Raw genomic sequence first — 25,761 nt, 5'->3', positions numbered from 1 at the left:
TCTTTTGTAAGTGAAAAATATTCAAATTAGGTTATGAGGACAAAACCTGTTAACATACTTTACTTATTACAAAATTATATGTGGTATTTCTTATATAAATTCTTAGTGAACATTTAGTAACTAAAATTAAATTTGGCCTCGACGCAACATTTCATTTTCTTCACTTTAGAATAAACAAATTATTCAATACCTACTTAAAATAAATATTAGGATTTCTAATCTAGATATTACCATTAGATAATTTATAGAAAACTTAAAATGTTTAAAATACACATTACGGATTATCCAAATTTAGGACATGTGTTATTTGGACCTTTTGATAGGGTACTTCATATAAATATGTGATGAATGGGAACATGAGTTTAAATAATAACTAAAACCTAAAATAATAAATTCTTTTATTTTATATTTAATATTTATTTCTCTTATCACATGTCAGCTGAAACTATTCGTTTTAAAATTTAACAATGGGCAGTTTATTTGAATAAAAACTAACAACATTTAGGTATTGCCTAGATCATAGGCTGTCAGTAGATGGCCCAAAGTCCAAATTTGGACTAGCTGTGATGAGCAAATAAACAGACTTCTAAAATTATTTCACTTAAATTCTGTTTATTTTTCATTTTTTTGTCTGTAGAACTAAAATAATTGACTATACAAAAAAATGGTTTTCTGACTTCAGGAAACTTTTTCATAACAACAGGATTGCCTCAGCAATTAATTGCCAAATCATGATCTACACAAAATTATAATTTTTTTTCCATAGCATCTGTAGAATATCTTTAGAATCTAAAGGCGTTGGAGCAGATGCGTTTTATCATCCCCCTTGAATAGTCAGATTTTAATAATTTTGTTTATTCAAAAAAAAGATCATTTTGCAGCACGGATCAATGCTTGAAAACAAAAAGTTCTTACCTTTCAGATAAAAAAATAAATCAGAATGATATAATACAAAGAATCGACCCCTGACAAAAAGCAAGAGATTGGTGGAAAAGTATTATATTTAAAGTAGTAATTTATATATAAAATACAACTTTCAAATCTTATAGAATTGGATAAACCAGCTATGACACTCTTAATGTATTAATTAACAGAGATGTGGAGGACATTTTTTACAGCTTTTGATCTAATGATTTAGTTATACTGTATGAAATAATATAATATGTAACAATATGTGTCAATGGATAGCTGACATAGGTTGCTTCAGCCCTCCAGATTAACAACTTTTTAATTCAGTACAAATACTTTTGGTAATTCAATATTATTATATATAAGTACAAACATTTTTTTGTTTATTTTTACTGCAATATATTTTATACAATCTGTAAATGAGTTTTTTTTACAATTACAAATAATGTGGGAGTTCTTAGGTCAGAGATTTGATGGAAGAATGCACAAAACACTTATTAAAATTCATTTTTAATCTGAATGCTAAGAATATTTATCCTAGACATCTCATGATAAAATTAATACATTATACTCGTTGTAAACCTTTAAAATAATCTGCACTGAATAGTATATAAAAACATTGAGTGATCTATTTAATGTGCTACAATGCTACATTATAAATTGTGATTTATGTACTATTGTACCAATTTAAATGTGTTAGTTGCCAGCGTGTAGTCTTACCAATAACCTTGGAGTAAGAAATATGAATAATGATACTATTTGATTGAACACAATATGACTCATCAATATTTAATAATAAAATTTAGTTAGCTTAATATGTTTTACTTTCAAGGTAGGTACTGTTTAAATAATTACTAGTTGTCCTTAGTGATAAGCTTTAAGTTAAATGTACAGCAATAGTTTATAACTGAAAATGATGATAATAAGGAAATCTAAATTTATTCATTATTTATTTTACAAACATGATACATCATATTATTTTATGATAACAATCGCTAATTAGCAACAATCAATAATCCACTACAATCCACAGAAAGAAATTCCGTTTAATGCTCATCATGTGGAATGAATGGCTTTCCCCAGCGTTTCTCCCATAATGCTATGTACTCTTTTTTGCGTTCTTCTCGTTTGGCAAAGTATTTTGGATACTGAGCTTTTTCTAATGGATGCCAAGAATCCAATACCCAGTCAGGAGGAAAACAATCTCGGTCAAATGCTGTTCCACCAGGTGAAGATGGAACTAAAAAAAAAAAAATTGTATATATGCATTTAATAGTATGATATAGTATACAAAAGAAAAAAGCAAGTTCAATGTATTATATTTGATTATTATTAATTGTTTACTTTGTTTTGAAAAATGTCATGAGTTAATTTTTAAAGATTTAATTTTAAGAAGGTAGCCATAATGAACAGTGTTCATTACCTTCTCTGTTAGCTAAAACAAGCTATAGCCAAATACCATGTCTAACTTACAGAATGTTTAAATTAGAACTAATAAAAATTTCTTTATTGACACAGTAGGTACTAGTATACCTAAATATACTGACAATTCACCTATAAAATATTCATACTTATTCATAAACAAGGTAAAGGGGGGAGGGGTGTTCATAAAAAATGTAGTTACTTTATATTTCATTTTAATAGGTACATATTTCACATAATATACTAATGCATAATGACAAAATACAAATTTTAATAGTACAAATGCTACAACTTATCATTGGTACAAATTTAATCTATGAAATGGTAGTCAGAAAACAAAGTCAGGGAAAAAAAGCCAAGAAAAAAAGCCACAGGAAAAAATAATACACAGAAAAAAAAAGCCATGGGAAACATAAGCCACGGAAAAAGTCAAATTACAATAATTAAATATACCTATAACAATTAAAATTAAATTATTAAATTAGGTATTATTTAAAGATTGTTTACACATTATTGGTCAAATATATAATAAATAATTATAATTAAATATACAAAAAAAATAAAATTTAAAGTATTATTCAAAATTGTTAAACATTAGTCATATTGTATACATATATATATATATATAAAATTATTAATACACAGGTTATATGTTGATTAATTTAAAAATTTTAACACAGTTGATCATACTGTATTTTCTGTATTAATATATAAAAATAAAATTGTTAATATTATAATATACATTGAATAAAAATAATATAATATTTTGTGGATATTATCTTGAAATCAATTGATTTATGTCTTACACCCTAGATATTATGTATAAGTATAATGTATATAATTTGTACATGGTGATTCTTTTTTAAATGTACATGTTGCAGACTTGCAGTATGAAATACATACTATCTTGAAATAAATAAATTTATATAATATTTTTAATTTAAACTTTTTGTTTAATAAAATCAATACATTCGTTGCTGTTTAGAATCTAAAATATTATATTTATTACTATGAATAATAAATAATAACATAATATAACAAGTGTATTAATAATTATATATATATATGTATATAATATGACCAATATTGTGTTATTTTTTTTTAAATAATACCTAATTTAATACTTTAATTTTAATTGTTATATAATATTTAATTATTGTAATTTGGCTTTTTTTTAGACAAAACATTTAAATGTCAATCTTACCATAACTTGTTAAATAAAACACAATAGTCACAATCATGACAGCTAACACCATGATAGTTTAAGACAGTGTTTCATAAACTGTGTTCCACAGAGATGAGGAAATCTGGGGTTCAGCGAAAAACACTTAGTGGTTGTATTACTCAAAACTTCTATCCTCCTTTTTTGATTAGTCATTATTATTAATTTTCATAGGAATTCCACAATATTAATATAAAGTTTGATATTCTGAGGTCTATTTTATCAAAAACTAATTAGCAATGAACAGAATGTTTTGTTTTAAGTAGTATACATAATTAAAAACATTTTTTTTTTTGTTTTTTTCAGCTGACCTTCTCAACAAAAGTACAAATTTATGTTCATTCCACTGATTATTTATACTATTTACACTAAAATCTTATATTATCTTAAAATATTTTAACTTAATTAAAAAAATCAAACTTTTATCAGCAGTTCAAGAAAGTGTTATAGCCCTATTAATTAGTGTAATAGAAATATAATAAAAATAATTGTTACAGTTTTTTTGTTAACTTTGATTTAGCTATATGCTATTTTACTTACACTGATGAGGATAATAATGCTGATTAGCCCATAGCTCATGTTGACCTTTTTTCAACAATTTTTGTGCTGTCGGTACATCTATTATATTCTTGTTGTCATCAAAACGTTTTCTTAAGCGCACAATCTTAATTCGCATCAATGGTCTAGAAAAACAAAGTAGAAAATTAGTTAATAGGTAACAGATCACTACTCTATAATACATTGTTAAGGTACAACCCTAATAACCACACTTAATATCAATTTAACTGTTAATAATTGAATTTGAATGTTTTTTTATTTGAATGTCAACTTCAGCTATGACCTTTAAAAAAAAGTATACAATTTGAATTTATGTAAGCCATAATATTCTATATTAAGAATATTTAAAATACTTATAAATTATTAAAACAATCCCGGGTTACATGTTAAATAAATTAAATGTATATTAAAACTAGTTAAATACAAGTTTTTATAATATAATAATTGTGTTTAAATTTTAAGACATGTAAAATTATTCTTCAGAATAATGATGCTTTTTATTAAACTATCTTTTAAAACTAATATTAAATACTTATAAAGTTATAACTAATAATTTTAGTATTATAATTCTACTATTTGATTCCTATAATAAATGTTTTACCTGTAATGATACCAATCCTCGATAGTCCTGCATGCTTTTTTATAAAGTGAACACACTTGTCTTTTATGCGTAATAATTTCATACGGTATAAAAGACATGGTAAGGTAAAGTGTTTCACAAATATATTCACAAATATATATAACTAATGAAATGCGAAAAATATAGTTCTAGAACCTATAGACAGATCGAAATCCCTATTCCGAAATCTGAATAAAAAATTGCATTCTTATCAATGTTATCAAAGAAGGATAGGAAGACGTACTGTGGTACTATTATTTATAATACAATTATATATATATAATGGAATATACTATATTTATAACGATAAAAAAACATATGATATTCATTGTGGTATCATATTTGTTTTTCAATGAGTTATTGAGTTGGTCATTTTTAACACTTTTCATCATTTTAAAACTTTAAACCTTGGGTACCTTCTAAATGATGTGGGATAACTTTAATTTGGTTTAGCCTAGCGAATTGTTATGGGGTGTCTCGTGTAGGTGCAGTGGCGTAATTATGGGGGGGGGGTTCTGTGTCGTATCCCCCCCATGACCTTTTTTTTTAAGACTGGTTAACTACATTCACCTATGTACTTCTTTATCTAATAATAATATTATTATTTATATATATATATATATATATATATATATATATAATCAAATACCTCTGCGAATTAATATTATTATAAATAGTCCATTTTATACTTTATAGAAATAATACAAAAAAAAAACAAATCCTTTATGCTAGTTGTACATAAATACTACGTTCGTAGGTACCTAGTTCGTTTAAATACAGCCACGCAAGTTTATAAGTATCACTATTGCAATATGTTTTGTGTATGTTTTGAGTTTGTTTATGCATTGTGTAGTGGTACAAAAATAAACCACCGAGCAGTAAAGTATTATTTTATCGTGGATCGACGACGCTCGACGATTATCAGATTATTTAATTTTATCTAGATTAAAGACTATTGTCATATCTATCCTATCCTACTATTTTTCAGTAGTCCTATTGAACTAAAAATAACTTATCGATTTGTACACTTAATCGGAATTTATTCCATGTCTCATGTGTACATAAATATATTGCTCTGAATTCTAAATGGTGCTTATAATAAATACTTTTTATTTTTTTCATTGGGGGGGGGGGTATAGGTAAAATGTTAAAACATTTTATCCCCCCCCCACAAACATGGCCAAATTACGCCACTGTGTAGTTGAGTAGTAGAACATGACGTTCTGACATTGGGATTGAAGATTTTTATTTTATAACATCTCAGTTTCAACCTTAATATTGTTTAGTTTGTAATTTCATAAATCAAAATCATAATACAATATACATGGCATTTTGGAATTTGGCAACATAATTTTGGTAATTGGAAGTCGGAAGATACTAATTAGTAATTACTAATATAGACAATTTTTATCAGTATTATTAAAAGTGATTCAAAAACAGATTGGCGCCACTGTCCACTGTCATACATGGTATATAAATGAACAAAATTAAAACCATATTCTAATTTCTAATCTTCATTGTTCATAGTTATTATGGTAAGTTATCGTTTTCAGCTGCATCTGATTAAAATCTAGTAATAAATCGAAATTAATCATAAAAATTAAGCTATTTCATTAGTGAATAACTTAACAAAAAACTTAAATTATGGATTTTTTCTACGATTCATTTTATGGTGGTATACTGGTATACCTAACTATTAAAGGAAATACTTCAAAATTATCTAAGGCCGATTCAACGTTCATTTAGGTCACGATGAGCCCATTATTGTAGGTCCGCATGATTCTCTACATCGTGGATATAATTGATGAGGATAACTCGATCGAAAGCCTGGGTTAAAAAAATTAAAATATCTACTTTAAATTTTTTAATCATTATTTATTGTTCCTATACCTATTGTCAACACAGTCAATACTATTAACATAATATGATAATATATAAGTTGTAGTAACTAAAGTATATTATAGTGGCTCTCTTCGCCTAACAGCTTCGGTCGCCACACTGCCCATAGCCCATACTCAAGATCCTTTGGACCTCTCGTTGGTGGGGGGCTAGGCCACCAAATCCTCCGGGGCTAAAATAGCTAATCTAAGGGCGAGTGAGAGGGTGGTGACCAGGGGTGCCACACGTAGGATAATTCTCGTACTCGTACGAGAATAAGTGGTATTTATAGGATGTAGGATGACATATTATGATGTATCCTACTTAAATGTACGATGATTTAAAAATATCGGTCGAAAACCACAAATTTGTACCATAAATTCAATCAATTTTTTTTTCTCTAACTTTTCCAGTAATATAAGCACATTAATGGAACAACTGATTATATAATATATATATATATAATAATCTTTATGTATGGTGAAATCACTTGGAATTTTGGAAATATAATTTATTTTAGTCAGCTAATCATTAGCGTGGTGTTGCCAAGGCCAATTTCTGATACGGACAATTGGTGATAAGTGAATAGTTATAAAGTTGACTGATTTTGCGCCGGGAAAAAAAGTAGGATAGGACCAAGTTATAGTACGAGTATAATACGGCATCGTAGGTAGGAGATCGCATTTTTAAAGCGTGGCAGCCCTGGCGGTGACCCTTTCGGAGTCGTGGGGGAAAGCATCCCTGCTCTTTGGGCAGACGGATCACCTATCAAAGTAACACAAGAATCTATTCGCCTATCACATCTGGTCGCCAAACTTAAGGTAACCGGCAACCGCTTCGCCTATGACCGGTTCCCGCCGGTAGACCATCAAAGTATCAAACAGTCCGAACTCCCCATAGATAATAAAAGAATGGATAGGCCAACAGGCCTTATCGCACGGGCATGAACAATGAGGTTACAAGGGGTTTTATCAGTATAAAAATATCAAAATTGCTATAAAATAAATGATAATACCCATTTACTAAAGTGAGAGCACTATATAAAAAGCAATCTGTCTCTCATCCACATTCCAGCCCGCAAACCCCTTTGTTGTTATTTTGTTAATATAGGAATGGCCTATTCATACTTTTATTATCTGTGGAACTCCGAGTAAAGGTCGCCACACACTGCAGCGGTGGCGGTTACGGCAAAATGAAGCCGGACTCAATTTTACCGCCACCGTTGCAGTGTGTGGCGACTTTAAACCGATTAACTCTACTCCGCATGGCATTAAAATAATGTTACACGCATGCGTATAAACGTAAAATCGTAACTTCGCAAGTCCATAACTGGAAAAATTAATAATTTCCGCAAATTTATTTTTGCACCATCGTTGCAACTTGTCGAAATACTTAGATTTCCAAAAAAAAAGTCGAAAAATTCGTGAGGTCACTAAACTAGTTTTATACCAAAGATCGTCTTGTCCGATTTTTTAAATGATTAGAAAACAATAAAATTAGTGTGGTAAACCTGTTAGATAGCAGTTTTAAAAATTGATAAGAAATTGTTTGGTCTTTCCCCAGCGGCCGCCTAGACGAAGTTTCGTTATTTTCGAAGGAACGTATGTGAATTGTGGATCCTAACGACATAACGTGTTATAGTTGTTCTTAATACTATAATAATTATACAGATTAACTTTCATTTTCAGTATTTCTCTTAATATATTGTTTAAGTTTTTATATTTCTTTACTTGATTTTTTCATCAAAACTTGTAACAAGTAAAGGTAGAACTGGGCATTCAATTATTTCTTCACCTAAATAAACGTTTTCTACGGTTAGTTTGAGATTAATACATAATAACTATTAAATGTATATTGTACAAACAATTAGGTAATATTTATTTGTGTCCATAGATGGAAATTTCAAGTAATAATATTAATAATTTGGTGAAATGCCTCCAAGCCACATTAAGCCCAGATCCAAGTGAACGCAAACAAGGTTAGGATAATTGATTGTTTTCAATTGTAATCATGTGTAACAAATATTATAACTAGATACGTATTATGTTTATTTTATAGCTGAAAACTTCTTACTTTCAATTGAATGTAATAAAAATTATCCATTATTATTACTTCACATTATTAGTGCACCAAATGGCGAGAATGTTGATTTGGTCAAAAAAATTGGATCGGTAACTTTCAAGAACTATATCAAACGAAATTGGCCAGTTGTAAGTTATTGATTAATTGTTATGAACCTATTAAAAATTATATAAATCATAAATTTTCTTGCTGTTTTGATATTTGCCAATTTACCACACTATATTTCTTATCTGCCATTAGTGTTGCTTCTAAACATTTGTTTTCAACAAATTAAGTATGGAACTTACTATTGGAGTATAATCCTTAGAACCCATATGGTTAGGTTATGTTTATTAGTTAACAGTAAAGGACAAGAGTAGTATTTTGTTACTTTGATTTATCAAAAAAAAGTATTTTTTTTTTTTTTTAGGATGAAGACACATTACAAAACAAAATACATCAAGAAGATCGTGCATTAATAAAAGAACAGATTGTGACAGTTATGTTGAATGCTCCAGATGCTGTTCAAAAGCAGTTAAGTGATGCTATTTCACTTATAGGCAAACATGATTTCCCAGATAATTGGCCAAATTTATTGACAAAAATTATTGAAAACTTTGCTGCATTCGCTAGTATTTATATTCAATATTTTAATAATATAGTATTGTTATTTATACCATAAGATGTTATAATGTGATATGTTATAGATGCACCAACTGGTGATCTAACACCTATCAATGGAGCATTAGAGACAGCTCATTCGTTGTTTAGAAAATATAGATTTGAGCTTAAATCTCAGAAGCTTTGGACAGAAATAAAATTTGTGTTAGACACCCTAGCTAAACCTCTAACTGAATTATTTGTTGTAAGTTTATTAAGAACTTTTAAATGAAAGTTAGTTATACAATTAATTTGATAACAAACTATCAAACAAAAGATAAAATTGTAAGTTATTAATATTAGAAATTGGCTTTCAGCTAACCATGAATTTATGTGAAGTTTCAAAGGATCCTAAAGTTTTTAATGTAATACTTGTATTGACTAAAATATTTTATTCATTAAACTATCAGGTGAATGAACATAGAATAATTTTAATTTATTAATAATAATTCATTTTTTAATTATTTTATTATTTAACAGGATCTACCAGAATTTTTTGAAGATAATATGCAAATTTGGATTACTAATTTCCAGAAATTGTTAGAATTAGAAATTAAAGAATTGGAAACTGAGGTAATTTTTATTTTATCTAATTTATATAACTAACTTATATAAATTTATTTTTAAAGAGTGATGAAGAAACTGGTATATTGCATCAAATTCAATCACAAATTTGTGAAAATATATCGTTGTATGCACAAAAATATGAAGAGGAGTTTTCTTCTTATATGCGATCATTAGTTACTATTATTTGGAAATTATTGATTAAGACTGGATCACAACCAAAATATGACACAGTAAATATTTAAATTTATCCATAAGTTTTAGTTATTAAAAAAAAAAATTCTGATTTATTTAGCTTGTTATAAATGCCTTGCAATTTTTGTCAACCACTGTTATTAAGCCTCAGTATCGTGATCTTTTTGATGATCCATCAGTTTTCTCAGCTATTTGTGAAAAAGTTGCTATTCCTAATATGCAATTTAAAGGTATGTTAATTATTTCTAGTATATATATTTTTATTAATTAGTGTATGATTTATTGTAGCATCAGATGAGGAATTATTTGAGGACAATCCAGAAGAATATATTCGAAGAGATATTGAAGGTTCTGATGTTGATACTAGAAGAAGAGCCGCATGTGATTTAGTTAAAGCACTTTCAAAGGAGTTTGAACAAGTTACCATGTCTTCATTTGGTTTATATGTGAAAGTAAGATTATTTGGTACTATTTAATTCATAAATAAAATACACTCATACAATCATACAAATATATAAATGTAAATGTATAAATCTTATTGTTTCTATTCTAGTCTATGTTAGAGCAGTATGCAGCTAATGAACAAAATTGGCGTAGTAAAGATGCTGCATTGTTTTTAGTAACAACACTTGCATCAAGAGGAAGTACTCAACGTCATGGTACTACTAAAATTAGTGAACTTGTTAATTTAGAAGAATTTACCACAATGCATGTATTGCCTGAATTAGCAAAACCAAATAGTGAGTACACAGTGCTTCTTCAATATATATAAATATTTATCTTATTTATTAATTATAAATTAATCTATGTTTAATATCTATAGTTAATGGTATGCCTGTTATGAAAGCTGATGCTATTAAATATATAGTGACATTCCGTAGTGTACTACCTCCTCAAGTTATTGTTAGCACATTACCATCACTTACAAAACTTCTAGAAGCTGAGAGTGTTGTTGTTAGGATTTATGCTGCAGCTGCTATTGACAAGATTTTACTTTTGAAACAACCTGGCACTAAAACTCCAGTGTTAGTATATTTTTAATAAATTAATAACTATAAAACTTATGTTAATTATTTGAATAAACTTAATTTAAGTTCAGAATATAAAAACCCAGTTAAATATTGTTTTGTTTGTCTAATGTTTAGGATTGATGCAGCTACATTATCTCCATTTGCAGAACAACTAATTAAATCTCTCTTTGGAATTTTAACAAAACCTGGTTCGGAAGAAAATAGCCACACAATGAAGGGTAAAATTATCAATTTTTCTTTGCTTATTTGTTTCTATTAATCTATTTGATAAATATGATGTTAATAGTATAATTTTTTTTTATCTAATAATAGCTATAATGAGAACATTTTTAACACTGAAACAACAAATAATTCCTCTTTTGGCTGAACTTTTACCTGTTCTGACTGATAAACTCACTATTGTTGCTCGTAATCCTAGTCAACCAGAATTCAATCATTTTCTCTTTGAAACCATTTCATTTTGTGTAAAGTAAGTTTAGTTTTAAAATGGATATAGCATTCTTGAATTAATAATTTTATTTAAATGTTCGTTATTTGTGCATGTATTTTGAATATATTCTATAATATTTATTTGTCTTATAATAGACTTGTCTGCACCGTAACACCTGAAGGAGTTGGTTCATTTGAAGGAGTATTGTTTCCTATATTTCAAATTATATTGCAGCAAGATATTTTGGGTATGTGGATAGTTAAGTTTTTTTATTGTATACCCTAACATTGATTTTATAAAAATTTATAGAATTTATGCCATATACATTCCAACTACTGGCTCAGTTACTTGAATTCCATAGTCCTGGCAATGTGGGAGATACATATACTATATTGTACCCATTTTTATTGACACCAGTTTTGTGGGAGAAAACCAGTAATATTCATCCATTAGTTAGGCTCTTAAGATCATATGTGCGCAAAACTTCCCCAGAAAATTTTGAAAAATGTTTGAATATAGTAAGTATTTAAAATAATTGTGTTTATAAAAAAATTTTAATTAAAAAAAAAAAACCATTTAGAATGGACTTTTAGGTGTGTTCCAAAAACTTATTGCATCAAAATCACAAGACCAAGAAGGATTCAGATTACTGAAAACAATAATAGAGCATTGTCCAATGTTAGTAAACTCATTAATATTTATACATTTGATTTAACTTTGAACTTAATTAATTTCAGGGAAGTATTACAATCTCAGATGAAAAATATATTTGTTCTCTTGTTTCAACGACTAACTTCATCTAAAACTACTAAATTCATACGAGAACTAATCGTTTTTATATTTTTCTGTGTCATCAAGTATGGAGCAACATTTATGGTAGATCTTATAGATTCAATTCAAAATGGGTAGGCATTTTTTATTTTTACTTTGTAAATTTTATCTTCAATAAAAAATATATGAAGATATTAATCACCTAAACTTTATATATTTTAGTATGTTTGGTATGCTGTTAGAGAAAATCATGTTACCTGATGTTCAAAAAGTAACTGGAAATATTAATAAAAAAATCACTGCTATTGGCATCATAAAGGTACTTACAGACACTCAAAAGCTAATTGATGGACCTTATGCGCAATTTTGGTATGTTATTTTTACAAAATATAAACTATTAAATGAAAATTTGTGTGAAAGAAATCTTCACCCCTTCCTGTTGCATAATAGGAACCTTTGTCAGTCCTTAATACAATTTGTCATCATTCGATCAAACTAGGCAAAAAAATTAAATAATATTTTGGGAATCCCAAGTTAAAACGCAATAAAGCTTAAGTATTAATTAAATTAACTGAAAATAATGTTACAGGGCTCTACTCCTCCAATCTGTCGTTTGCTTGTTTGAACTTCCAGAAGATGAAACTGTTTATTCTGAAGATAGATTATTACAAGATGACAATGATAATTCTTACGAAGCCGGCTACTCGCAACTAGCTTTTGCTAGCGAAACTGAATATGATCCTTTAGAAGGTAAGTAACAAATAATGCATTAAGATGATTAACTTATGTATTATGCATTTTAGGAGTGGAAGCAAAAATGTTCCTAGGTCAATCATTAACCAAACTCATGAACCAATTCCCTGGACGAGTTTCTATACTTATGAGTCAAGGAATTACTGAAGAGCGGCGTGCACAAATTCAAAACTATCTAATTAGTCTCAATGTGCAAATTATGTGAATTATATTTTTCATTGAACAAAAACATCAACCTTATTTTATAAATGAGTTTTGTATCTTGTATGTAATTGAAAACAATTTTTTCTTATTGAGTTTTAAATAATTATTTTGTTTAACCAGCACAAACACAAAATACCTCTTTTCTCTTTAGCTTATAACAGTTAATAATAATCTTAAATAGTTGTATAATATTATAGTAAATAACATTATTTTTTTTAACTAAGGATAACATTTTTTTTTTTAAATGTGTATATTTTTTTATCTTGTTTACAAAATTGTTATAATAAAAAATGTTCATATTTAAGGCTGTTCTTACAGCATTCTTACAGTGTCCAGTTAAAGTTAACGGTCACTTAATTGGATATTGCAAAAACCGGCCTTAATGTACTTTATATCAATTACTTATTGTAAGAAAAATATTTTATTTAATTGTATAACTACTCAGAAACTAATTTAGTTGAATAGAACAGTTTATTTACTGTGGACACAGAATATATTTACTATTATCAGTGGCATAAAAAGGCTAGCGTTCTAATCTCAGATGCTAATTAAATTTGATTTTAAAAGATAATAAAGGGAGAAAGTAGGTCTCAATTGTATCTTATCATTGAGTAATGAGTATGTTACTAACTTACTGTTATGTATTAAATTTGAATTGAGTAATATATCATGAATAAATGATTCTTAGATTTGATATTCCGTCGCCCAACTACTAAAGTACTAAGGCCGTTTCTTACAGTGTCTGTTATCGCCTAACCAACAGTGGGATTTTTAACAGCAGAATTCCATCAGTTAAGTGTCCGTTAAATTTAACTGGACATTGTAAGAACGGCCCTATGTTTATTTTACTATTATTAATGCAATCTATTCTGTGGTTATACCATTTAGTAAGAATACACCGCATGTGTTTTCTCCGTCTTACCAGAGCATAACATACTAAATTTTATGCAAATCTCGTTTAGTTCCGTAAGTTAAACAATGAGTGAATTGACCTATTTTAAAATTTAAAGGTAAGAGTATTATTTAGATGAATACCTATATGGGTCTTTAACTGTATTTAGTGTATTTTAATTTCGAAGTTAGTTATAGGTATTTTAAGATACACAAAAAAATTTACAATTTTTATTAGTAGTATATCTTTAATGGGATTCTACCTAAAAGTCCCACGAAAAAAAGTCCGGTTTATTTATTTACGAGGGATAAACCACTATCGAAAATTATGTACGCCAGATTATAAAGAATAAAGATTTTTATAATACTCTATTACTATAGTCAGCTGTTTTTTATGGCCATCGAGAAATTTGAACTTGGAAATATTTTTTTTGGAGGTTCCATAATATTCTTCATAGTTCATATTATGAACTATGAATTCATATTGACTTTCTGAAATTTAATCGTGGCCGTAATGGACTGTATTTATCATGACCAAATGTGTTATCAGTCATTTTCCATTATCATTGTAAACCTATAATAATATATAATATTGTTATTCTTGAAGTAAATAGTAAATATTCAATTTGTATTATTAATAATATGTAACAAGTAACGACTTATTAATTATTGTTGTCGAATAATATAAACTGTTCAGTTTGGGTCATGTTGAAATAAATACGTTTGAAAATACAATAACAATTATTTTTGTCCTGTGTTATTAACTAGTAACTACACAGTTGAAGATTTATCATTTATTTTTAATCGTGCTAATGTATTAGTTTTACTATTGGTCGTAATTCGAAGTAATATTGTACTTTCAAGTTTCAACATTTTAAATGGTATAATCCCTGGTATGATTGTTATTGTCGTTTTGGTGTGAATACCGAAAGTCTTCAGATTTGACGTCTAATGGTGGATTGGATACATTTGATGTTTTTGCTGTTCAAAGGCGTGTTTTGAATTTTGAAGAACGAATAATCAGATAAACATGGTAAGATGGTAATACATAAACAATTCCGAACAATTGAAGAAAATTATGTTATGCCCATCTGTAATGATTGCAGCTGTTATAGTTTATAGTTTCGATTTTATGATGAGTTTTAAAATCTGTAAACCTATAGTGTGTCCAAGTGAAGAAACCACTTAACATGGGACAAAACTTATTTTAGACAGCTATTGGTCTTACTTTATTAATAAGACCTAACCTTTGTTTATTAATTTTGAATTGTGTATGTTTTTTTTTAATTCTATGATCCTGATGTCGCTCACAGATTATTTAAAGGATCGATACAGACAATTTTAATAGCTATTTAAAAATATTCAAATTTTTAAATATATTTCATTGCTTATTTAAAGTACATATTTAGAAATGGCTAATGGCAATATAAAATACTAGATATAGTTGTAACATAATAACAAGATTATGTAAAAAAAAAAAACAGTTCAATGGGGGATTAAGTTACGAATACAGCCAGATCTATAGATTTACAATATTTTCCCATTATATTGGAAAACTATCTGCATGACTATGTTGTAGCGTTTTTATTCTTTGAATATTAATTCTCACTATTTTGTATTTATGAATGAAAATAACAAAAAAATATGAAAGAATTATTTAAATAGCTTATTATTTAAATAGCTTGTTATACTTTATATAAAGGTACTAAAAAAAAAAACAATACAACAGATCAATTTATTATCTATGATATTGAAATAAATACTAGTCAATTATATGAAGTTCTGAGCCCCACTAATTGTCACATTTCAAATAATCACTTGATTTTTCTTTTTTCTTTTTTAATAATTATTAAATATTATCATAATAAATTTGTTTTAGGGTAAAAAAAACAATAATAAAATGAATTCACTTCAGATATCAAAAAATGAATTTGATACAATTAAATCGAAAGCTGTTGTCAAATATTCTTCAGTTCTTCGACCACCTAATTTTGCTCATCTTCAATGTAACACTGATCTAAATTTACCACCTTCAAATTGGTTGAGCAGTGCAGCTGAATCGTATGGTTTACAACACATGTTATCTCATTCAGATGGATTTTCTAGGTAAGCAAATGTTGAATTTTTTAAAACATTGTAATTTTTTGATTAATTACCTTATATTATGTTTTCTTTAGTTTTCAAATGGCTCACATGTTTCCAGACTGCATTGGGGAAGTTGATGTTGTGTCAGATGCTGAAAATATCAAACGACTATTAAAAATACCCTACAGTAACAAATCGGTAATTTTTTTATTTAATTATTATTGTTATCTAATACAATAACATTAAAGAGTTTAAAATGAACTACCTCTATGTTAATAAGTTTTGATAATTAATACAATATAATAACTTATAACTAACCATCATTAGTGCAGTAACTAAGTTTTTATCCCAGTTTTTATTGACAGGAGTGTAAGCATATTTCATGCATACCATTTAAAATATAATTTTTAAATTATCAATTTGGTTATGTATTAAAACATAATTGGGTCACCTTCAAATATGTCAGTAAATCAAATCATAATAAAATATTTTGTACGTACATTTCTTCTGTCAAATGATGATCAAATTTAAGTATTTTTAACAATTACCATATAATTATTATATAATTTTTATGTACACACCGTTTCACCACTTTTTGCCCCTTATAATTTTTGTTGCTCTTTATAGAGCATTTTTTACTAAATTTATTGTTATTTCAAAGATTTTTAGTCCAATAGTTCTGAACCTTATTACCAAATGTATCCTGTAATTTGTATATATTTTTTGTAAAAATGTTTACCTTATATTAATTAGTAATTAATAGAAAGTCTGAAGTTTCAGTGCGATTATATGATTATATATAAATATTGATGTAATTTGTTACCTAGCCTTATTGCATTACATTAATAGTACACTAACTTCTGAAAACTAAAGTTCGCTTGTTGTACAATTAATTAAATGAGTATTGTATATGTTACTATTACATTATGATTGGTTATTTAATATTATTAAGCTATTTGAATAAATAATCATTAATTTTAATTAAACTATTTAAATTCACTTTAGGTAAGCATGATGGTTCATAGGATTGAAAATACATTGCTTCTAGATGAATTTGATGTCCACAAACATTTGATGGTGCAAACTGAGGATGACTGGGAATGGCTGAGAAAATTTTTCTATGGCCATATTTTAGAATCATTTGATAGAAAAGTAAGATAAATTGTGTTTATTTATTGTATAATATCTGTTTTAATATTAAATTTCAATACTTCATAATTATATATTTTTTTCAAATTTTAAAAGAAACACAAAAATTAGATAAATAGGTATTTTGTTTGAATGTTAAACTTTAGATTCTGAACTATAATTTACTGTATCTATTTATTTGTGTTACTTAATATAGGAAAAATGTATAACTCACAAAGTAAATACTTTTGATGTAATACAACAAAGAAGTTTGATCTCGAAGTTCTTACATTATAGCATTGCTGAGTCATCAAATTCCAATAATGACTACCAATTACCGAATAAAATATTTCCTAGTCCACCTTCTTTGGTATGTTTTTCTTTCTCTTACAGTTATATGTATTTACTGAAACTTTTAATTAATAGTTAAATAATGAATATACGCATTAGGTTTATATTATGTGCATTAAACCATAAATTATTTGCAGTCAGCTCCTCCTTTACCAGAACCTACTCCAGAAGAAGAATTCCCTGATGATCCTAAAACTCATAGATTATTCAACCAAAACGTTTTATGGAATTTTGAAGATCTGCGAATGTTACTGGGTACAGATTTGCCAATTTTTGGAGGTGGCACTTATCCTTGTATAAGTCTGAGACTAAGGTTCAATATTTAATTTTAACCATAATATACAGTTTCGTATTAAATCAAATACTAATATTCAACTTTTAACTTTAGAGACATGTCCAAACCCATAAGTGTGTTAACTGGGATTGATTATTGGTTAGATAATTTGATGTGCAATGTTCCTGAAGTTGTAATGTGTTATCATTTAAATGGTATTGTTCAAAAGTATGAGTTAGTAAAAACTGAAGACTTGCCATATATGAATGATTCAAAATTTTCACCTAAGGTCATCAGAGATGTGGCACAAAATATATTATCATTTTTAAAGTCAAATGCCACTAAAGCTGGACATACATACTGGTTATTCAAAGGTATAAAATAAAAACTAATTAGAAGTGTAAAGATTAGTATTGATCATATTTATGTGCTAATATCTTAATTACTTCTATTTGACTGTAGGGAAAAATGATGATGTAGTGAAACTTTATGATTTGACATCATTATGTTCTGAATCATTAGTAGAAGGACGTTGTGAAGGCCAAAATCCATTCACTGTTCCTGTTGCTATGTTGTTATATCGTGTTGCTCGTAATTTAAAACACAACCCAGATGTTGGAATACCATCCAGTCCAATTACTATTCAAATGTTGCTAAATAATTGTTTAAAATTATTGAACAAAACAAAGTACCCCCAAGTAATCAATAATATATATAAGTGTTTAAAGCAGTTTTAAAGATATATTTTTTTATTATTTATAGATTGTTACATCCGTTAACTACATGTTATCTGACCTCTATATTCCAGTTAATACTAATCCCACATCGCCTAAACTAGAAGACTTAACTAATATTGGTGAAGATTCTCTCACATCTCATGTTGATTCTGATGATGATTCATCATTTGGTTCTGATGATGAATCTCCTACCTTTTCTGTTGGCGTACATGATTTATGTTTGTCACACACAAAAAAAAAAAAATCTTCAAGTTATTATTCTTTACCTTTAATGAGTTAAATGAAAATGTATTATTTACATTTATTATATTTTATTTCAGAACATAAGTTCCCTCGGTCAGAACCTGTAGTAAAGACATTGGAAGAACGTTGTCAAAAAGCATTATATCATGTTGGTTGTGGCTTGAGTTGCTTACAGTATTTTAAGAATCTTAATCCCCATTGTACAGATGAAGATAAAATGGTCTGAAATAAATAATTAATTTCATATTTTTTTGAATTAATAAAGAATTTCTTTGAACTTAAAAACAGTTTGGGAATGAACCTAAAATGGCAGCTTCATCTGACGCAATTCCTATGCCATATCTTGTTTCCGAGATGGATCAACTAATTAAAGAAGACGAACAAGTTATCAATAAAGGCATTAAAAATAAAAATCGCAAACGTAACAAAGCTAATGTAATTGTTGAAAATGATGATGACACTAAAAATGTGTATGTACTTGTTAAAAAAATTTGATCTTTTTTTGAAATCACTTTAATTATTGGTTTTTAATATTTTAGTCCTAGCACATTACTCTGTAAATCTATTGCCGAAACTATGCCCACTTGGCATAATCCACCTGATGCTAAGGACAGTGATTCATGGAAACAACACTTACGGGTGTTACTTTATGAAAAAGCATGTTTATCTTATGCTGCATTAGCTGAACATGAGTTTACATGTAACAAGTAAGATGTGAAAAATATATGTGATATTGTTAAATATTAAATTTTTATTTTGCTATAGGTATGGAGTAGCGTTGAAACACTTTCGATCTGTATTTGCATGTCGGCTATGTATTATTACCACCAATAACAATGATCTGTTCGGATTTTTATTAGGGCGTTGTGGTGATTGCTGTTTGCTGATTGCTCAAAACTGGGATAAAGCCCAACAATATACAGATGAATTAAAAACTGATGAAAATTATGATATAGAAATTAGAGAAGCATTACAAGGCGAATGTGATAATTTTACACAAGAAGGTGGTTTCTGATTAGAAAAATTTGCTAAAAATTATTTAAAAGGATGCTACACCCGCATTTGTTGTATCCGTCTTATAAGTGCGTCACATAGCAAATTTTCCGCTCAGCAGATCACATTTAACTTCGTTAGCTTAGTATTTAGAGTGAATTGACCTCTTATAAAAATCAAAGGTAACATTATTATCGAGGGCATCTCATAGGCTTTTTATTATATTTTAATTTTATAGCGAGTTATGAGTATTACAAGATATACAAACAATTTACAATTTTAAAGTACTCATAACTCACTTTAAAATTAAAATAAAATAAAAAAACCTATGAGAAATCCTTGATAATAATGTTACCTTTGATTTTTCTAAGAGGTCAATTCACTCTAAATATTAAGCTAACAGAGTTAAATGTTTTTTGCTGAGCGTAAAGACTGCAATGTTATGCACTTATAATACGTAGACAATATATGCGAGTGTAGCGTCCTCTTGAAGTTTTTAAATAAATATTTATTTGATAATGTTATAGATTTCAATTTAATACCAAAATCGTTTGAGTCAAAAGAGGATATGTTGAATGCAGCAGCTAATTGTTATGGACGTTCTTTAGATTTAGAAACAAATGAAAAAAACAAAAATAATCTGAACAGAAGAATTGGTAATGTTTACAATGAAATTACATCAGGTTACATAGAAGAAATAGCAAGTAAATTACTTACTCTAAATTACTTTACTCTAAATTTATATGTAATGGGGTTTATCAATTAATGTAATTTCTTATAGCTGCTTTACGAGATAAAATTGAACTTACTCCTTCAAGATTACAATGGCTGCTAAAACAATCTAAATATTATTTGTCCAAGGGAATTGATAAATTTGAAAGTACCGAAGATTTAATTAATCTTGCATTGTTGTATTCGAACATGGGTCGATTATATAGACATGTATCTTATTATTCCTCACAATACATGGTTTCCTTAGGAGAATTTTTAAAAGATGAGGATTTTACTAACAAAGTTTGTTGATAATTTATAAATTAAAATTAATTATTTCAGTTGATTTTTTATAATTTTGTAAGCCATTTAATACTTTTAAACTAATATTTTAGGCTGTAGAAAGCTACATGAAAGGCTTGGCAGTGCTGGGTTGTCGTCGTTTTAACCCAAAACTATGGGACATGGTTTGTTGGGACTTATCAACAACTATTTACAATTTGGCTATACAATCTCAAGATGATCCATCTGTATTCAGTGTAAGTGTATAGTATTCAGTTCAATTATCATCTTTTGTTTTGGCTCATAGATAAAAATATATAACATTTAGGATAGGGTTGAAGCTGAGAAAGAAGTTATCAGTTTACTCTTGAAAGCTTTAAAATATTGTGATTTGGAAAACGATACGTCAAGAAAATTGTTGTATGAATTTCGGGCAGCATACATTCACGACCGACTGGCTTCTTTGTATCACCATCGTTTAAGGTATTTATTGAACATTGTTAAAGTAAACTGTTTTTTTTTTTTTTTTTTTTTAATTATAAAAATGTTTAATTCATTGTATGCCATATAAAACAAAGCCTATATTGATAGTTATACAGTAAAGTAAATGAGTCTAACCGAAATTTAGGGCCTAAGTAAAATAATCATAACATTTTGTGAAAAAAATATGTATTTTCCAATGAACATATGAACAACATCCTTGACCATTATTTAACAAAGTACAGTGTTTGTTGTTTATTAAACTCACTTTGGGACCAGACCATTTGAGTCCACTAACCAAATGATTCAATAAGGTGAAAGGTCCAAAAAAAATTTAAATTAATACTTATTTACTTAAAATATATTTATTTAGATTTCAGCTGTTTTGTAACTAAATATGTATAGTAATAAAAATAATATATGGGTATTTAATAGAAAATATTCAGTTTGATTAAAAATAAAGCTGTAATATATTGTAATAAGCTAAGTATAGTGTAGTAAGCTAGTAAAATTTTAAGTTAATTTTGACACAATTTATTTTGTTTGTTCAAAATAAAAGATCTATAACACATCACACAAATATAGGCAACAAGCCTCATTTCTGAAAATTGATAATTTTTTTCCCACAAAATATTTATCTCAACTTTATTTATAATATTATAATTAGGCTATAAATAATAATACTAAAATATAATAGAGGATACATTAGGGTTAATTAGTTAAATAATAAATTATATTTAAAAATAATGCATGGTATAAGTGTAAAATTATTAAACTAATGCAGAGGTTCCCAAACTGTGCGCCGCGGCTGTGCCTCGCTGACAACTATGTTATCTGGTCTAAAAATAATCAACGATATTTTACGATGAAAAAAGATCGTAAATTGTTTTAAGTGTGCCATGAGAAAACTTCAGTTCTAAAAGGGCGCCACGAGTATGAAAAGTTTGGGAACCTCGGAACTAATGTAGGTATTCTAATTTCTATAAGCATTTAAATAATAGATTTTAAAAAATGTATAGGTATTGGTATAAAGAACTTACCAATACTTACAAATAAGAAGTGCTATACGCAAAAAAGTTATTGCTAATCAAATAAAAAAAAAATATTAAAATGATAAAAAATATTTATTTTTTAATTTTTCTGTAAACCTTGAAAAAATTTTCTTGGGCCATCAATATTAATTTTTATGTTTAATAATAAACTGTTACTTTTTATTAGATGTTTATTCTCAGCTTATAACAAGTTTATATATTTTTTCTTCAGATGTTTGGAAGTGGATGTTCCAAAGTTTAAAAGTACCCTTCATCAATGTACATCTCATTATAATCGTGCATATGAAATGTTTTATAAAATGGATCGTCCATTGGAGTGTCTTGAAATACTCATAAAAACCATTGCTTTAGATGAGCTTCAAATGGACAGTATGTTCATTTGCTATGTCTTATGATAATTTTAAATAATTGAAATTATTAATATCATTTAGGTGCAACAAATTCTCAATCCAAAGTTAAATTTATTATGTCCATCACACAAACTTTAGAAAAATGTATTTCGATACTAAAAATGTTAGCAGACAATAGTATCGATGAATGCACAGAAAAATATTCAGATGATCATAATGATAGTCTTGACAAAACGGATCGGAATGTTGACGATGACCAAGATAGTGAAATTAAAAAAAAAAAGTTGTTAAAACTTTTAGAAGAGAGATTACAACATATATTAAAATCCATGATCAAGCTGGCTATGGCAAAAACGTCAAAGTAAGTGTGCCCTATATCAATTATTTTAATTGTAACATCTAATTCCATACTTTTTTTGTGTCTAAAATTGCTTAGTCAGGTTTTTAAATTTTTTATTTAAGCGAGATGCAAAACCTTTTTTTCATCCAAAATCTTGTACGTAGTATACAATTTTTCAACTATTATAAATTATTCTTTTACCAAATTAAAATTATTGAAAACTTTGGCATAATTTATTTAATAAAAATTTGAAGTCAACAATTTATTTTAAAAAATGTTTGTCAAAATTCAAATCAAGACCAAATTAGATAGGTATTCAAATTAAAAACAATTTTATTTTCCTCTTAAGTTTATTTTTGTTTTGTGTAGTTTATAAAATATTGATAGAAGAGTCTTGAAATTTTTGCTGTTGTATATATTATTATTATTTTTATACACGATGACATTTTCATAATGCTGTGTTAACTTCTCCCGGGGAAATAACGTCAAAAATCTAGCCACCGGACCGAGAATCGAACTCTGGTCTTTTGCTTGCCGGGCGATTGCTCTAGCACTAAGCTACCCGACCGCATAGACCCATAACCATAAGCGTGCGTAGGTATTCTTGGCAGGGGAGGCAATACCTTAGCTAAGGAGGTCCAGACTCCAATCCCCCCACCCGATTTTCCCCAATTGGTAGGTATAATATTATATTTTGGTGTAGAGGAAAATCTCGCAGGGGAGGCAGCCGCCTCCCCTGCCTCCCCCGTGCGCACGCTTATGCCCATGACGTTATATCCTTAAGTTAACGGATGTTTACAGCTGTATTATTCTTGTTTATTAACACTAAAAAGCTATCTTACAACACATATGGTAAATAAGTATTAAGTACATACCTGAGTAGTTAGAATACAATAAGGCTAATATACATAACAAAGATATTGTACAAGAAAATAGAGTACTGAATAAACATTTTAAATGGTTTGATAATATAAATAATAAAATATACCTTTGCGTTGATTTTGTCAAAAATGAGTTCAAGTTTGACCTACTTGTTACACCGTGGTATTGATAGAAGAATGAATTACTTATGACAGTATAAATATATTATAATGACTGACACATCAGCTCTGCTCATAATTGTTTTTGTATACTATAATTTATCATTGAATTCAAATTTAATGCATCAATTACAATGATTTACTCAATAAAAACCTACTATTCAGCAAATTAGAACTAATCTCGCTTATTTTAATAATCTGATTGCTGAAGACATTTAGGAGTTTATTTTACAAAATCTTGAAGAATTTCTAATTCTGCAATTTTTTTCAGAATTGTTGATACTGCAAAACTTGTTTGATACATATTTCAAGAGACAAAAAGAAAATGTATTTAAAACAATATTATATATTAAACAATTGTTGTGGTAGGAATCGTTTTAATATCAAAATATTGTGATATTATATTAGATAGAAATGCCTAAAAACAGGATATTTAGGACATAGTATTTACTAAGGCTAGTCCTCAGTTATTGTTGATTTAAAATTTTGGTATAAAACGCAACAATGATTTTTGACATTGCTCCCCTTTCAACCTTAGGTTAAGTCATTGTGTTTATGTGATAAAAGTAAATTATAAATATTTACTATAAGACAATTTAGTTGGTTGATGTAAAACTTACAGATAGGTACTAAATATTAGATAATTATTTAAAAGTGAAATTTAATTTTTAGTAATTTTTCCATTTATCTAATGGACAAACAAATATGAAATATTAATAGTTATAACTTATACATTTATTTGAACTCATTTTAGGTTAACAAGTAAAACAAATGAATTAAAAACAATCTACGGTGAATTGCTGCGAAAAAGTGCCGACGCTGATGATTATTCACATTTACTCAGAGTTGTTACACAAATATCAGAATTAAACTTTTAATTTAATGATTAGGCGAGGTGGTAAAAAAAATTCATATTACTTGTAGTATTAATGTTAATTGCTGTTTGTTGTTTATTTTTTATAGTCAACACTACTTTAAATGTTGGAAACTAGTAACTAGGTATTTTTTTTATAATTCTACTTCTGATTTAAGATTTATTTTTTGTAACATGGTAATACAGACAAAAATCATGATAGACTTAAGTTATCAGAAATAAATGGTAATAATATTGTACAATATGATATATGAACATTATGTAAAGTAATTCAAACCAATTTTTGCGAGTGTATCAACACATGTTTATTTACGTCAATGAGTTTTAAATTAAAGAATACACCAAATTTTTTCTTATCTTCACTTTTAAGTTTCACTTCTTTTGTATATCCATGACCATGAAATGTGTGCGATTAACATTGTTCAAAAAATAAAAAAATTGTACAATAGTAAGTCCAATTGTATTATATTGTTGATTAGCCAATAATTCGTAATGATTTATAATAATATTAATTATTGTATGTTGTACAAAATTATAAAGCGCTTGGATAATTAATAAACAATAGTTTAAATTCTTTATACTTAGAGACATTCAATTCATTAAAAACAGTATTTTTGCTGGATTACAAATTGAGGTATCAAAATGTGGTGCTA

At 27.5% G+C, this 25,761-nt stretch overlaps 3 protein-coding genes across 3 annotated transcripts; 2 read left to right on the top strand and 1 right to left on the bottom strand.

Moving 5' to 3' along the window:
* Positions 1–1,823: 1,823 nt before the first annotated feature.
* On the bottom strand, positions 1,824–4,937 carry ND-B22 (NADH dehydrogenase (ubiquinone) B22 subunit). The gene is made up of 3 exons (XM_015518360.2): positions 4,713–4,937; positions 4,094–4,236; positions 1,824–2,149 (listed from the first exon to the last, which is right to left on the bottom strand). The coding sequence occupies exons 1-3, from the start codon at positions 4,808–4,810 to the stop codon at positions 1,956–1,958; spliced, it is 435 nt and encodes a 144-aa protein (XP_015373846.2). The 5' UTR covers positions 4,811–4,937; the 3' UTR covers positions 1,824–1,955.
* Positions 4,938–8,162: 3,225 nt separating this feature from the next.
* On the top strand, positions 8,163–13,500 carry Cse1 (chromosome segregation 1). Its single transcript, XM_015518351.2, has 21 exons — positions 8,163–8,422; positions 8,502–8,586; positions 8,667–8,818; positions 9,100–9,301; positions 9,377–9,534; positions 9,647–9,739; positions 9,810–9,902; positions 9,959–10,126; positions 10,189–10,318; positions 10,377–10,540; positions 10,642–10,828; positions 10,912–11,113; positions 11,234–11,337; positions 11,432–11,588; positions 11,705–11,796; positions 11,859–12,067; positions 12,130–12,227; positions 12,287–12,454; positions 12,543–12,689; positions 12,910–13,070; positions 13,124–13,500. Exons 2-21 carry the CDS (start codon positions 8,502–8,504, stop codon positions 13,276–13,278), a joined length of 2,925 nt encoding a protein of 974 aa, XP_015373837.2. The 5' UTR covers positions 8,163–8,422; the 3' UTR covers positions 13,279–13,500.
* A 1,359-nt stretch (positions 13,501–14,859) lies between these two features.
* Positions 14,860–25,470, top strand: LOC107168825 (erythroid differentiation-related factor 1). Its single transcript, XM_015518355.2, has 20 exons — positions 14,860–15,201; positions 16,048–16,274; positions 16,346–16,451; positions 17,259–17,405; positions 17,599–17,751; positions 17,870–18,045; positions 18,121–18,380; positions 18,469–18,704; positions 18,769–18,994; positions 19,064–19,206; positions 19,275–19,456; positions 19,526–19,693; positions 19,752–19,990; positions 20,507–20,683; positions 20,761–20,993; positions 21,086–21,229; positions 21,301–21,455; positions 22,716–22,873; positions 22,936–23,215; positions 24,989–25,470. Exons 1-20 carry the CDS (start codon positions 15,199–15,201, stop codon positions 25,110–25,112), a joined length of 3,537 nt encoding a protein of 1,178 aa, XP_015373841.2. The 5' UTR covers positions 14,860–15,198; the 3' UTR covers positions 25,113–25,470.
* Positions 25,471–25,761: the final 291 nt, after the last annotated feature.

This window comes from Diuraphis noxia, unplaced genomic scaffold, assembly GCF_037042655.1.
Source record: "Diuraphis noxia isolate RWA-SAM2 unplaced genomic scaffold, SU_Dnox_SAM2 contig0003, whole genome shotgun sequence".
NCBI lineage: Eukaryota > Metazoa > Arthropoda > Insecta > Hemiptera > Aphididae > Diuraphis > Diuraphis noxia.
Note: the sequence above shows the minus strand (reverse complement) of the source record. Positions and strands in the feature narration are given on the sequence as shown.